The following is a 16,341-nucleotide window of genomic DNA, read 5'->3' on the forward strand; positions in this document are numbered from 1 at the left end:
GGGGAAATTTGCTTACCAGTCGACCAGGTAATCCAATTATACCTGAAGGACCTGGTGGGCCAGAGCTACCTTTTGGGCCAGGGCTTCCATCTGAGCCTTTAGGACCGGGCTGACCATCAAGACCCTAATTAAATAAATTATAGATTAGTCATGCATTAGAACTAAAATGAACACAGTTTTCAACTTTGAATTCTGAGGCAGCAAATTGAACTTGCACCAGGCTTTTTGCATAATATCAATATCGATAACAACATCAGGACACTTCCAGAAAGGCCAGCCTGAGGCTTGATCAAAATCGGATCTCATCTGCATTATTCAAACAGTCAAATTGTCAAATTTCCTGTCGAATTTATTAGTGACCATTTTTTCACTCAAGTAAGAAAAACATTTTTATGGAGACACTATCTAATTCTTTCATAATGTGGAAGTGCTGGTGTTGCACTGGGGTGGACAAGGTCAGAGTCACATGGCACCAGGTTATAGTCCAACAGGTTTATCTGCAATCACAAGCTTCCAAAGCACTGCCCCTTTGGCAGGTGAAGTGATTTTACCCGATGAAGAAGCAGCGCTCTGAAAACTTGTGATTTCAAATAAACCTGTTGGACCGTAACCTGGGATAACAAGAGCTGGATGAACACAGCAGGCCAAGCAGCATCAGAGGAGCAGGAAAGCTGACGTTTCGGGCCTAGACCCTTCCCAGACACCACCATCACCATCCCTGGATATGTCCTGACCCACCGGCAGGACAAACCCAGCAGGGGTGGCAGTACAATGGTACATAGTCCTGGGAGTCCTAAACATCAACTCCAAACCCATGAAGTCTCATGGCTTCAGGTTAAATATGGGCAAGGAAACCTCCTACTGATTAACATGTGCTGTACTCAGCTGATCAATCAGTACTCTTCCATGTTGAACAACACTTGGAGGAAGCGCTGAGGATTGTAAGGGCACAAAATGTACTCCAGGTAGGAGATTTCAATGTCCACCACCAAGAGTGGCTCAGCAGCAGTACTACTGATCGAGCTGGTTGGGTCCTAAAGGACATAGCTGTTAGACTGGGTCTGCGGCAAGTGGTGAGGGAACGAACAGTAGAGAAAAACATACTTGATCTCATCCTTACTAATCTACCAGCTGCAGTTGCATCTGTCCACGACAGTATCGGTAAGAGTGACCACTGCACAGTCCTTATGGAGACGAAGTTCCGCCTTCACATCGAAAATACGCTCCATTGTGTTGTGTGGCACTATCACCATACTAAATGGGACAGATTTTGCACAGACCTAGCAACTCAAGACTGGACATCTGTGAGGCACTGTGGGCCATCAACAGCAGCAGAATTGTACTCCAGCACAATCTGTAACCTCATGACTCAACTTATCCCCCACACAACCATTACCATCAAGCCAGGGGATCAACCCTGGTTCAATGAAGAGTGCAGGAGGGCATGCTAGGAGGAGCACCAGGCATACCTGAAGATGAGATGTCTACCTGGTGAAGCTATCAAACAGGACTCTCTGCATGCCAAACTACTACATGCATAAGCAGCAAGTGATAGATACAGCTAGGCAATCCCACAACCAACAGAATCGTAGTGGACAATTGAACAACTAACTGGAGGAGGAGGCTCCATAAATATCCCCATCTGCAATGATGGAAGAGCCCAACAGATCAGTGCAAAAGTCAAGGCTGAAGCATTTGCAACAATCTTCAGCCAGAAGTGTCAAATCCTCCTCCAGTGCTCCCCAGCATTACAGATACCAGTCTTCAGCCAATTTGATTCACTCCACGTGATATCAAGAAATGGTTGGAATCACTGGATACTGCAAAGGCTACGGGCCCTGACAACATTCCAGCAATAGTACTGAAGACTTGTGCTCCAGAACTTACTGCTCCCCTAGCCAAGCTGTTCCAGTACAGTTAAAACACTGGTATCTACCTGACAATGTGGAAAATTGCCCAAGTATGTCCGGTACACAAAAAGCAGGACAAATCCAACCCGGCCAGTTACTGCCCCATCAGTCTACTCTCGATCATCAGTAAAGTGATGGAAGGTGTCATCATCAGTGCTATCAAGCAGCACCTGCTCAGCAATAACCTGCTCGGTGATGCCCAGTTTGGGTTCTGCCAGGACCACTCTGCTCCTGACCTCATTACAGCTTTGGTTCAAAGATGGACAAAGGAGCTGAAGTCCAAAGGTGAGATGAGAGTGACAGCCCTTGACACCATTCGACTGCATTCGACTGGATGTGGCATCAAAAGCCCTGGCAAAACTGGAATTAATGGGTATCAGGAGCCAAACTCTCCGGTGGTTAGAGTCATATCTGACACATAGGAAGATGGTCATGGTTGTTGGAGATCAGTCATCTCAGCTCCGGGACACCGCTGCAGGAGTTCCTTAGGGAAGTGTCCTAGGCTCAACCATCTTTAGCTGCTTCATCAATGATCCTCTATCCACGATAAGGACAGAAGTGGAGATATTCATCGATGGTTGCACCATGTTCAGGACCATTCGGGGCTCCTCAGATACTGAAGCAGTCCATGTTCAAATACAACAAGATCTGGACAATATCCAGGTTTGGGCTGACAAGTGGCAAGTGACATTTGTGCCACACAATTGCCAGGCTATGACCATCACCAATAAGAGACAATCTAACCACCGTCCCTTGATATTCATGGGTGTTCCATCACTGAATCCCACACTATCAACATCCTGGGAGTTATCATTGACCAGAAACTCAACAGGACTCACCACACAAACACAATGGCTACAAGAACTGTTCTAGTCTAGGAATACTGTGGTAAATAACTCACCTCCTGATTCACCAAAGCCTGTCCACCATCTACACAGGCACAAGTCAGGAGTGTGATGGAATACTCCCCACTTGCCTGGATGAGTGCAGACCCAACAACATTCAAGAAGCTTGACACCATCCAGGACAAAGCAGCCCACTTGATTGGCACTACATCCACAAGCATCAATTCCCTCCATGACTGACACTCAGTAGCAGCACTATGTACTATCTACAAGATGCACTGCAGAAATTCACCAAAGATCCTCAGACAAACACACGACCACTTCCATCTAGAAGGACGGGGGCAGCTAATATATGGGAACATCACCACCTTCAAGTTCCCCTCCAAGCCACTCACCAACCTGACTTGGAAATATATCGCCGTTCCTTCACTGTCGCTGGGTCAAAATGTTGGAATTCCCTCCCTAACGGCACTGTGGGCAAGTTACAGCACACCGACCGCAGCATATCAAGAAGGCAGCTCACCACCACCTTCTCAAGGGCAACTCGGGTCGGCCAATAAATGATGGCCAGCCAGCGACTCCCACATCCCACAAATGAATAAATAATAAATAATATATGCTCCTTAGCCTTCCTAGCAAAATATACCACAATATTTTTGTTTGTATTGAGGTCCATTTTCCATTTATCCTGAAATAATCAGAAAGCTATCTTCTGCCTAACAGTAAATTATAATCATTCTTGATATTCCAAAGATAGGAACCTTATTTACAATACTTCACAGACTCGATGATAAGTCTCAACTTACTGGAAGCCCAGGAAATCCATTAGGACCTTTGGAACCAGGTTCTCCTCGTTCACCCTGCAAGAAATAATTGAGCATGTAACTAAAATGAAGAAAAAATAATTTTTTTCATATTCGACATATATGATGTACAATTTATATTAATACTTGATGATGTTATTGTAATTTTGTTTAAATTGTTCTTTATAAATCTGCAGTCTGCACATCTTTATCTGTTAATTGTGCATTTTATTTCAGAACATGTACTGTATTAACATGCAAATAATTACACAGGCTGGCCACAGCATGTAGCATTCCGAATCTCCTGCTTTATTTGTCATTGTGAATCTTTCTCGGTGTCTCCAGTTGAACTCTTTCTGGGACCGAGTATCTACAGAGCTCCCAGACCTTCACCATTTCATCATACCATTTCTTCCTCCAGGACATTGAGATTTATCAGGAATCACTGGCAAGATGAGGAGATCAGTAACCATGGGCAGCAATGATACAATCCTAGCTCCTTTATCCCTTACAGCTATTTCAGGTGTGTCCATAATTATTCTGCCTCATTTTTTGTGTTGGACTCTGCTATGTAAGGAGATCTACCTTTACATGATTTAAAAGGCTTTGAAGAGGAAATAAGATCCTAGCTCCAGCTGCATAGGAACAGTACGCACTATTATTGTCTGGCAGTGAGGTTCGCCAACCTGCTCTAATGTGTCTGACCAAAACAAAATCCCTTGATTAAGAAAGGAGGGAGTAGATTTTCATCTGTTACCTGCAGCTCTAGAGGAGAACCAGACCAGAATCTATTTTATAATGGAGCCTAGTTGAGTTAAATGCATTTTCAATTAAATGGGCAGATGATTGGGCAAGTTGTATTTGGTTCCTCAATCCTTCCTACTTGATCTTCCTTTCTGTGTTACACAAGGTGATTATATTTGAAGTTTAAAACGGATCACAAAAGGCGGCACTTTTTATGTTTTATTACATATTTACATTTTTAAACTGATTACTAAAGGTGTCAAAAGATGGCCTTTGGAGCATCACCTGACTTCCTTTGTGGATTCAAACCACTTTTCTCTCTCAAGAAAGGAACATTCCCAATCGCTGTTGTACCAAGATATTTTCCTGAAAGTAATTCAAAATGATAATCTCAAACTGGATGGATTATGATGAGATGGCCATTTTATTGGATTGCTTTTAAAATAGAAAGAAGCCACTTTTGAGATCAAATTTCCACACTCTTTAAAGTGAGACTGGATTACAGTCCATCATAAAGTATTTCTGCAGTCATAGACTATTTTGCCTGACTTTTAATTGCATAAACACTTATTCAGTTAAATCTTAGATAACATTTACTTACAGGAAGACCACGAGAACCAGTAGGACCAGGAGGACCAGCAGGGCCAGACTCACCCTAATACCAGAAAATCAACGAATAATTAAAGGAAATTACAAATTAATAACCTTTTTCTTAATTTTCAAGTATTTGTTGGGTACTTATCACTGTTTAAATAAATTTTTGAGAGATTTTGCTGCTAGTACACACGCTCCTGGGTGTTAGCAAGTGCAGCCAACTGATTAGTGGCAATGATCATATACCATTAAAATAGTAATCAGTATTAGATACATTAATATGGTTTGATTCAAGCATTCCTTTCTAACTATCAGAATAATGGATAGGTCTCTGTAGTGAAGACCAATGGATACATAAATTTAACAATTTACAAAAATGCAACTAATTAATGCATTACACAAAGGACAGATGTAAGTGTTTGTTTTATACCCTATTCTATTGTCCTTTCCATTGAAGCAATGTACGTTAAGGTATGCAGTGGGTGGCTAATCTTCTGGCATAGATTATACAGCTGCTAAGATTTAATTTAACCTCCTGCTGGATTCCTTTTTATTTGATCAGAACATTTCAGACACGTTAGTCCAGATTTTTCAGGAGGCTGGCATTTCACAACAAGCCCTTTTAATTCAGTTTATTGATCAATGCTTATCTTTTTTAAAATAGAAATAAGATTGGTCTAAGTGCAAATTGATAATGGGACAATGCCTACAAAAGGACATCAGGCACTTTACTGACCAACAGAACAAACAGTGTATCTCCTTAATTAATGAGATTTAAGAATCAAGAGATAAATAACACAAGGATCGAAGATAAGGGTGGGAAATTAAAGGGAAAGAATGTGCAGTAAGTGAAATAAGTGAAGAGTAAGAAAGATTGGGTGTAGAAAGAAAAACAGAAAAAAAAATTTCAAACAGTATTTAAATTTAGATATTTTTAAAATCTCCCACAACAATTTACAGCTAAAATTTGAGACTTCACAGCTATATCTGGTTTATTTCTGTGTGAAAGTGTTTGATTAGCAGTAATTAACAGTTATCAATATTAAAAGGGGACTTATGTCATTAATTACTTTGGGTGGCATATTTAATGAGCAATTAATGTGCAAATGCATGCAGTGACCCAGCACACACTAGCTAACAACGTGTGGTAATTTATAACTTCTAGGGTATCTCTTCCTCACTATGTGTTGTGACCAATTTATTTAATAATATTGATGTGTATACATATAGCAAAGTGTATTGTATTTTCTTCAGCCTTTATCTTATTTGTTGACACTAAACACAATCAACCTTTCTTAGGTGACAAACATCAAAAGTTTCAGAAAATTAAAGTTACCCGCCCTCCTGTAGGGCCTGGTTGACCTGGTGGACCCATAATTCCTTGCTGCCCCTGTGTGAGAATGGAAGTAGTAAAAACGTAAGCACAGATTATGTATCCAAAACTAAATCACTTACAAGACATAGACATGATACTGCGCACTTACTGAGACACCATCTTTACCAGGTGCACCATCAAGACCCATTGGACCAGCCTCCCCCTGTCACAGAAAATACAGACTTAATTAGATGCAAAGCTGAATACCAATTCAAAATATTTTATATTAGAAACAAGATCATTATATTCAATACAGGGTAAAAGAAAAATGGAACAAAAATAAACCGATACTTACTTTTTCACCCTTAGGTCCTATGCCACCTGGATGACCATTTTCACCTGGCATACCTTGTAATCCTGAAGGGCCAATTGGGCCTGGCGGACCTACAGGCCCAGGAGGACCCTGACATTGAAAGAGGAAGCAACAACAAAACTTAAGTATTGGCTCCGTTTGTGTGCGTATTTACACAATTCCTTTTGGAAAAATTTGACAAAGTTGCTTACTTTCGGTCCTTCTAATCCACTGTCACCAGGAAGCCCACGTGGCCCAGTAGGCCCGGAAGAACCCGGGGGTCCACGCTCACCTGAAGGACCAGTCCCACCCTAGATTTTAAAGATGGAGCATTAATTAATGCTAAACTCTTCTGAAAAAAAGCCTGCGTTAATTTGCAAAATGAGTCTGACATGAAACTTACTTTTGAACCTGGTGCTCCTGGAGAACCATTTTCACCACGAGGTCCCTAGCAAAAAGCAAATTGTCAAGATGAGATACTCCTATTAAAATAAAAACAAGTCTGAATGGTTTAGGTGGTGAACACAAAAGCTGGACATGAAATTACAGGGCAGAGGAGTGGACCAATTAGTTCTCAGCCTTGATAATTGTTGGTTCCTGTTTCACTGACTCTCAGACATTTACCCCGAGTTTCCATTGGCAAGGCATACCCAGCAGGTGCTGCATTTTATTCTTGAATCCCTTATATTCCACAAGATATGGGTGAAAATTTGTTTGGGTTTCTATTGCTCCATAACTTCAGTAGATGTTTTGTTCATGTGTGTAAATGGGGTTTCTGTAAATCCTCTTGGGGTAGAATGAAAGGAGTCCCAAGGAAGTAAATCACTTTAATGTCTTGTCATCCAGAAGACCCTGCCAGATACTAATAGATTACTCCAGACATGATAACTAGTCCACAATCCAGTCTCTGTTGTTAAGTTTCTCTACACCCTGAACTGCCACACTACGATGACCCCTGCATATAGAACAATAACAAACCCATTGAGGTCATCTCAGGCTATGGATTCAGAGGAAACAACTTTTATCTGACTATCTACAGAAAAGAAAACATTGTTCTTATATATAACAAAACAGTTTATTACATGATAGCAATAAGTAAACGATTTTTGATCAGGTTTCATCACTAAGACCTTAGCGAACTAGTACAGACGCATATGGTTCCTCTGAAAGCAAGAGGAGAACCCCTCAGCTTCACCACAAACATTGTAACATTTGCAGAATGCGTAAGACGAATATAATATGAATGTTAGCCCCTTGAGAACCAGTAGCTTTATACACCAAGTGTTTTCTTTTCAAGAAAGGTTGGACAGATTGGCCTTATACTTATTGCACCTTAGAAGAATGAAAGGGGACCTTCTTAAAGACATAAGATTCGAAAGGGGTTTGACAGGATAGCCACTGACACTGGAATTTAGATGAGGGGTCTAAGATTCAAATTATGTGTTCTCCCAGTAATGTGGAGAAGGGGAAGAATTTCTACTCTCAGAGTCCATTCCACTTCAGAGACGAGTGAAGGCTAGGCCATTGAATATATTAAAGACGAGATAAGCAGATTTTGGATCTACAAGCAATATTTGTGGAGGAATGGAGGACAGAGACAATCAGAACAGTAAAATTAATGTCAGAATTAGATCATCCATAATCTCATTGTATGGTGACAAGTTCAGGAATCTGAATGATCCTGTCCAGCGCCATCTCTTATGTTTGTGCGTTGAATTACTTGTCGTACTGCATCGTACTGCATAAAGAACAAAGAACAAAGAAAATTACAGCACAGGAACAGGCCCTTCGGCCCTCCAAGCCTGCGCCGATCCAGATCCTCTATCTAAACCTATTGCCTATTTTCCAAGGATCTGTATCCCTCTGCTCCCTGCCCATTCATGTATCTGTCTAGATACATCTTAAATGACGCTATCATGCCCGCCTCTACCACTTCCGCTGGTAACGTATTCCACGCACCCACCACCCTCTGCGTAAAGAACTTTCCACACATATCTCCCTTAAACTTTTCCCCTGTCACCTAGAAATCATGACCCCTAGTAATTGAGTCCCCCACTCTGGGAAAAAGCTTCTTGCTATCCACCCTGTCTATACCTCTCATGATTTTGTAGACCTCAATCAGGTCTCCCCTCAACCTCCGTCTTTCTAATATAAATAATCCTAATCTACTCAACCTCTCTTCATAGCTAGCGCCCTCCATACCAGGCAACATCCTGATGAACCTCCTCTGCACCCTCTCCAAAGCATCCACATCCTTTTGGTAATGTGGCGACCAGAACTATACGCAGTATTCCAAATGTGGTCGAACCAACGTCCTATACAACTGTAACATGACCTGCCAAATCTTGTACTCATTACCCCGTCCGATGAATGAAAGCATGCCGTATGCCTTCTTGACCACTCTATTGACCTGCATTGCTACCTTCAGGGTATAATGGACCTGAACACCCAGATCTCTCTGTGCAACAATTTTCCCCAGGGCTTTTCCATTTACCGTATAGTTCGCTCTTGAATTGGATCTTCCAAAATGCATCACCTCGCATTTGCCTGGATTGAACTCCATCTGCCATTTCTCCGCCCAACTCTCCAATCTATCTATATTCTGCTGCGTTCTCCGACAGTCCCCTTCACTATCTGCTACTCCACCATCATAGCTGATTGCTCCCATTGCAATTGCTGTTTCTGATGAAGGTTATCTTTCCTCCTGTTCACCTCTTGCACCAAGGCCTGCAGGGATGAGTCAGAGAATATTGGACCCTAACCTCTGCCTTGGTGCACCATTTTGCAGTTTTCTTTTTGACTGGTTGATCTTGAATAGCAAACTGCTGTCCCTGTTCCAGCCAAAATGCACCCCAGAATCAGAATTAGAATTATAAACTTGTTACAGTGCCAAAGGAGGCTATTCAGCCCAACATATCTGCACTGGCTGTCCGAATACTTATAACTTAGTACCATCTTCTTGTTTTACCGTGCACATTGTTTCTGTTCATACAATCATCCAATGCCTTCTTGAATGTCTCAATTGAACCTGTCTCCATCACATTTCCAGGCAGCGCATCCAGACCCAAATCACTCGCTGCATGAAAATGATTTTTTTTTCCTCACGCCATGTTTTTCTCTTTTGCAAATAACTTTAGATTTGTGCCCTCTCATTCTTGATCCTTTTACAAGTTGGAATAATTTCCCCATATGCATATTGTCTACACAACTCATGATTTTGAGAGATCAAACCTCCTCTTAGTTTTCTCCTCTCCAACTGAAAGCTGGTCATTTCTGGAAGCATTTTTGTAAACCTCTTTTGCACTGTCACCAATGCCTTCACTGTGAGGATGTGTTCCCAGAACTATACACAATACTTCAGTTGAAGTCGAACTGGCATCTTATACAAATTCTGCTGTACCTCCCAGCACTTGTTCTGTATGCTGAAAAATAAGTTAATAAAACTATGATACTGTATGCTTTAATAACCACTATCTTGACCTTTCCTGCCACTTTTAAAGACTTATGCACTTACAAACTCAGGTCTCTCTATTCCAGCATATCTTTTAGAGTAGTACCTTTTAGGAGCTGAAACCTGAACTGTAAGTAGCACAGACTATCATAGAATCATAGCATTCCTGCAGTGTGGAAACAGGCCATTGGGCCCAGCAAGTCCACACTGATCCTCGGAAGAAAATCCCACCCAGATGCAACTCCCTATCCTACATGGCTAATCCATCTAATCTACATATCCCTAGACAATGTACATAATTTAGCATGGCTGATCCACCTAACCTAACTTTGGACCATGGCGGGAAACTGGAGCAACCAGGGGGAAGTCCAGGCAGATACCGGGAGAATGTGCAAACTCCACACAGACCCGAGGCTGGAATCAAGCCTGGGTCCTTGCTGCTGTGAGGCAGCAGTAATGATTTCTGAGATCCTGAGGGGATGTGGAAATGATGTTTCTTCTTGTGGGAGAATCTAGAGCTGGGGGCCATAGTTTAAAAATAAGAGGTTGCCCATTTAAGACAGAGGTGAGGAATAACTTTTCCTTTCAGAGAGAGTTGAAAGTCTTTGGAAATTTCTTTGACAAAAGGGTGCAGTATCTTTAAATATTTTTAAGGCAGAGGTAGATAGATTCTTGATTACCAAGGGAATGAAAGATTATAGGGGATATGTAGGAATGTAGAGTTTTGTTTAAAATCAGACCAACCATGATCCTATTGAATGGTGAACTACACTTAAAGGGCCCAGTGATCTACTCTTGATCCTTATTGTATGAGATAGGTTAACAATTAGCTAATTCAAAAGAAATCAAATGGTTGAATGGAAATGCACTGACATAACAAGACAGAACACTTGACAGTGTTAGGGAATTGCATTGAAGATAGGTGACCAGGAGTCAGAATAATGAATATTGTTATGATCCCAGCTGATGATAATGCTGGACAAGTCATATCCCAGAATGAAACCTGGCTTGGTAGATAATACGTTTAATTTTTCCAGTTGATTATCATAGTGGTTAAACGTCTGAGACGTCTTTTTAAGATTCATTTGAGTCTGCCAGCATGAAGCTTTCACAACTCCAAAAGCTTAAACTTTTTCTGTTCTAACAACTTGAAGACTCTTTTACAAGTATCTAGGCTTGGAAGTTCCACAGAGTAGAAACCACTTCCACTGAGATGACTACTTCCCCTGAACTGACTTGATTCTTCTACTCTGAACTCTAAATAATACTAATTGCTTTATCTGTTTAGTCTGTCTGTCATAAACTCAGCAGTATAAGCATTTCATCCATTAACACCACAAGTGTCTGTTAGACAGTTGACTGAAGTCACATGGCCTCTTAGAAGTTATGTATTTAGGTCACAGTCCTGATGACATTCTGAGCCCCTGTTTCAAAAATACCTTTCTGTTAAAAATAAACACCTTCACAGGACTACCCAAAATCCATTTACTTCTAATTTTTAGAAATCCAAATTCCAAGAATGAAAATATATTATACATGTTATCACAGTATGTACTCCAAATTACTTGGCCTCAGCATTTCACAATATCAATAAGTGACAGAGCTGAAAGAATAAAACATTGTTGCTGTGAGATTCAACTCCATCATCCTCCATATGCTAGCACTATAGTAGCCCCAAACTCTACTGGTCCACTTTGCAGAGGACACTGATGCCAGACAGAGCAAATCATCCACTTTGTGAATCAATAGCTAAGGTTGGGAGTTAGCAAACAAGAAGAACAATCTTTACTCAGCATCAAACCTGTGCTGTATCTGTCTTAGAGTGTTAGATGAGATAGTGCAGAGTGATTTATGCTTTGGGGACACTTGGAGAGAATAGGGCATGCACAAATAGGGTTAACGCCCTCCATTTTCCTCTCTTGTTGATGACTCCTCTCCTGATTCTCCCCTAGGAGTTCCTGAACATGGCAGAGAGCTGGATGGAAGTTTGTGGCACCTAACTGATGATGGGGATTAGAGAAGACGATAGAGTTGGATCACCTGCTCACTGTGTTTGGCTGTAAACTGCTGTAAAGATACAACTTAGATTTAACTGCACATTTGTCGTGACAATGTGAAACAAACTGTCCAATAGAAGCAGACAGTATAAAATATTGATGGGAAATATATTAGAAGAGATTTACAATTTTTGGGACTGAGCAGATGGTTTACAGAAATTTTATTTTCATTATCTAATTTATGATGCTCCCACAATAACAGATCTGGGATAATAAACTTCTTTCCTTAAAATTTTGGGACTTTCAATTAAAATTCTGAAGTGACAATCTAATATTTCATTGTATGTAAACAAATAAGCTGTTACTGAATTTGGTTAACTGATATACATTAGGAAGACTCGGCTATTTAATGTGTAAGTAAATGGAATGCCAATATTAATTCATTTATCAGTGTGTTTAATTTGTTATCTCTTCTAGTTATGAAGCTGTTCCAACTCATTGACATAACTCAATGTTCACATTACAATCTTCTAAGCTGAGATTTTGATTCTCAGTTTCCACTGGACAGCTTTTCTCTTATATTTTGACTACCTGATTTCTTACTGGCTGAGCAGAATAAATGGCTTTGAACTTGTCACCAATTATTGTATATTGGTTAGTCTGGCTACAGAGAGATCACTGAGCCATTGCTAGCTTCAATGTGGACACATTTCAAAACATCATTATTTATTTCTCCAAGTTCCCTAGCTTCCATGACCTTCTCTACAGTAAATACTGATGCAAAATATTCATTCTCATCCATCTCCTGTGGCTCCATACACGGATGGTCTCATTGATCTTTAAGGGGCCATATTCTCTCCCTAGTTACTATTTTGCTCTTCATGTATATGTAGAATCTCTTGAATTCTCCTTAACCCTATTTGCCAAAGCTACCTCTTGTTCCCTTTTTTCCCTCCTGATTTCTCTCTTAGGTATAGTCCTCTAGGGATTTACTCGATCCCAGCTGTCCATACCTGATGTATACCTCCTTCTTTTTCTTGTCCAGACCCACAGTTTCTCTGGTCATCCAGCATTCCCTACACCTATCAGCATTGGCCTCGCACTAACAGGATCATACTGTCTCTGGACTCTTGTAATCTCATTTTTGAAGCCCTCCCACTTTTCAAACATCCCTTTGCCTGCAAACAGCCTCTCTGAATCAACTTTTGAAAGTTCCTGTCAAATTTGGCCTTCCTCCAATTTTGAAATTTAACTTTGAGATCAGGTCTACTCTTTTCGGTAACTATTTTAAAACTAATAGAATTATGATCACTTCGCCCAAAGTTCTCCCCCACTGACACCTCAGTCACTTACCCTGCCTTACTTCCCAAGAGAAGGTCACGTTTTGCTCCTTCCCTAGTAGGTACATCCACATACTGAATAAGCAAATTTTCTTGCACACACTTAAATTCGTCTCCATCCAAGCCCTTAAAACCATAGTAGTCCTAGTCTATGTTTGGAAAGTTAAAATCCCTACTGTTACAACTCTACTATTCTTACAGACATCTGAGAACGCCATTCATATTTGCTTCTCAATTTCGCACTGACTATTGGAGGCCTACAGTACAATCCCAATCAGGTGATCATCCCTTTCTTACTTCTCAATTCCACCCACGTAACTTCTCTGGATGTTCTCCCAGGAATATCCTTCCTAAGTGCAATGCCACTCCAACCCCTTCCTACAGTTTCTATGCCCTGGAACATTAAGCTGCCAATCCTGCCCCTCCCTGAATGACGTTTCTGTCGTAACTATGATATTCCAGTCCCACATTCTGAACCATGCCCCTAGTTCATCTGCCTTACCTGTCGGGCCTCTTGCATTGAAATAAATGCAGTTTAATTTATCAATCATACTTTGTTCTCTCTTGCTCTTGCTTGCCTTGACTCTTTAACTTACTCCTTTTATCTACTGTAACAGCCTCAGACTTATTTCTTATCTCACTATCTCTTTTGATCCCAGCGCCCATCCTTACTAGTTTAAAGCCTCCCGAGTAGCACCATCAAATCTCCCAGCCAGGACATTGGTCCCTTTCCAATTCAGGTACAACCCATCCTTCTTATACAGGTCACTTCTACCCCAGAAAAGATCCCAAAGGTGCAAAAGTATAAAATGGAGCAGGAAAGCTAATGTTTCGGGTTGGGACCCTTCTTCAGTTTCTTTTTCTGAAGGGTCCCAACCCGAAACGTCAGCTTTCCTGTTCCTCTGATGCTGCCTGGCCTGCTGTGCTTCTCCAGCTTCACACTGTGTTATCTCTGACTCCAGCATCAGCAGTTCTTACTACCTCCAAAAGTATAAATCCTTGCCTCTTACTTGATTTGATTTGATTTGATTTTGATTTATTGTCACGTGTACCTAAGTACAGTGAAAAGCTTTGTTTGTGAGCATTGCAGGCAGATCACAGTAAGCAAGGACATATAGATCATAGAGTGAAATAAAAGCATAGACAAAGGCATACAGATTACACCAAGCACCATGCAAGATGAACATTAACAAGTCCATTCATCAGTCTAATAATGGCAGCGAAGAAGTTGTTTTTGAACCTGTTGGTGCATGTACGCCAGCTCCTTAGTCACACTTACATCTGCTCAATCCTCCTATTCCGACTCTCACTAGCACATGGCACTGGGAGAAATCCAGTTATTACTACATTAGAGAACCTACTTTTAAACTTCCTGCCTAATTTCCTACATTTTCTCTGAAGGACTTCATCCCTTTCTCTACCTATGTCATTGGTTCCAACATGTACAATGAACTCCTGCTGGTGACTCTGCCCTTTCAGAATATACTGCACCCTCTCCAATAAATCCATGACCCTAGTACCAGGAAGACAACATACCATTCTGATGTCTTAATGTTGGCTGCAGAAAGGTACATCTGTGCCCCCAACCACAGTCGCCTTTCACAATCGATCGCTTGGAAACTGACATACCCCTCTTTACAGTACAGCCAGTCAGGGTACCAGAAATATGGCTGTCCCTGAGAGACTATCATCCCTGACATTTTCCAAAACAGCATACACGAGATGGGGATAGCCACAGAAGAATCCTGCAGTACTTGCCTACTTCTCCTACATTTCCTAGAGTTAATCCATCTACCTGACTGTATCTGTGGTGTCTCCACCTTCCTGAAATTGCCATCCATCACACCCCTGGTTACTGTAAATTCCTTATTGCCTCTGACAGCTGCTCTAATCGATCCATGAAATCTGATAGCATTCACAACTAAACACGCTTCCTGCCGACATAGTCTCCAGGAACACTAAAATGCTCCCTGATCGCCCACTTCCAACAGGAAGAGGACATCACTCTGCTAAAAACCATTTCTGCACCTTAAACAACCTAACCAGAAAATACGTATAAACAAACACAACACATTTTGCTCAAAAATGCAGTGTTAGCACAGACTTACTGCTCAAAACACTGCTCTGGGATAACTTAATATCTCTCTTTTATATTAAACTTCAATCAAAAGACAAATCTCAGCAAAACATAAAAAATCTCATCGACCAAACCACGACAAACTCTATCTTAAGAAAACTAGTGTCAATCCTCTTCATCTTTTCCTTGCTGCAATAATAACCTTACCGCCAGCTAATTACTTGTAGGTGTGAAGAATTGATGATAACTATTCAACCTATGCTGCCTTTAATACAAATCTGAATTAACTCCAACCTCAGTCACAGAGGCTGCCAGATGTGCTGAGATTTTCCAGCAATTTCTGTTTTTATCAGTCATAGAGTTTTAGTAAATATATGATGCGTTTGCGTGGACTCACTCAGAACAGTGACACCGAAGCATATGAGCGCAGAAACCAGGTGCACCACCACCATCCACAAACCCCCTCACCATGGTGTATATCCAATAAGCATATTTACATTTTTCTTAGGGTATGACATTAGCAACTGTGTCACATAATATCCAGCAAATTTCTGCAATGCAGTGTGAAAACTAAACCTACGATTTCCATTGTTTTAGAGTCTGGAAATTGCAGAATTAGCAGGAGTTGTTTTTGTAACAAATCTTTGTGTAATTTTCCAGTTGCTTCTTAGGTAAATAATTATTTTCAACGAATTATTTCATTTCAATATCTCTAATAATGTATTGCCAAGAGCTACCCTGGCCAAAACTGTGAAGATCGACATAGGCATTGATGAAATTAAACACCTTACCGGCTCACCAGGTATTCCATTTTCACCAGGGGGACCTGTGGCACCACTCAAACCCTAATGAATAACCAAGTGAAGGCTAATGGTTAAATCCACAAGTTCATGAAAATTGATGATAAAATAAC

General features: G+C 40.9%; 1 protein-coding gene across 1 annotated transcript in view; it reads right to left on the reverse strand.

The window, feature by feature from the left end:
- LOC109933362 (collagen alpha-1(II) chain-like) overlaps positions 1-16,341 on the reverse strand; it is a 161,142-nt gene that overhangs the window by 37,939 nt on the left and 106,862 nt on the right. The window contains exons 27-35 of the mRNA XM_048598746.1: positions 16,220-16,273; positions 6,967-7,011; positions 6,776-6,874; positions 6,567-6,674; positions 6,381-6,434; positions 6,233-6,286; positions 4,904-4,957; positions 3,562-3,615; positions 17-124 (exon numbers count right to left, since the gene is read on the reverse strand). Coding sequence (XP_048454703.1) covers positions 17-124; positions 3,562-3,615; positions 4,904-4,957; positions 6,233-6,286; positions 6,381-6,434; positions 6,567-6,674; positions 6,776-6,874; positions 6,967-7,011; positions 16,220-16,273 — 630 coding nt within the window. The remainder of the gene's footprint in view (positions 1-16; positions 125-3,561; positions 3,616-4,903; positions 4,958-6,232; positions 6,287-6,380; positions 6,435-6,566; positions 6,675-6,775; positions 6,875-6,966; positions 7,012-16,219; positions 16,274-16,341) is intronic.

The sequence above is a fragment of the Rhincodon typus genome, chromosome 7 (genome assembly GCF_021869965.1).
Source record: "Rhincodon typus isolate 14 chromosome 7, sRhiTyp1.1, whole genome shotgun sequence".
Taxonomy (NCBI): Eukaryota; Metazoa; Chordata; class Chondrichthyes; order Orectolobiformes; family Rhincodontidae; genus Rhincodon; species Rhincodon typus.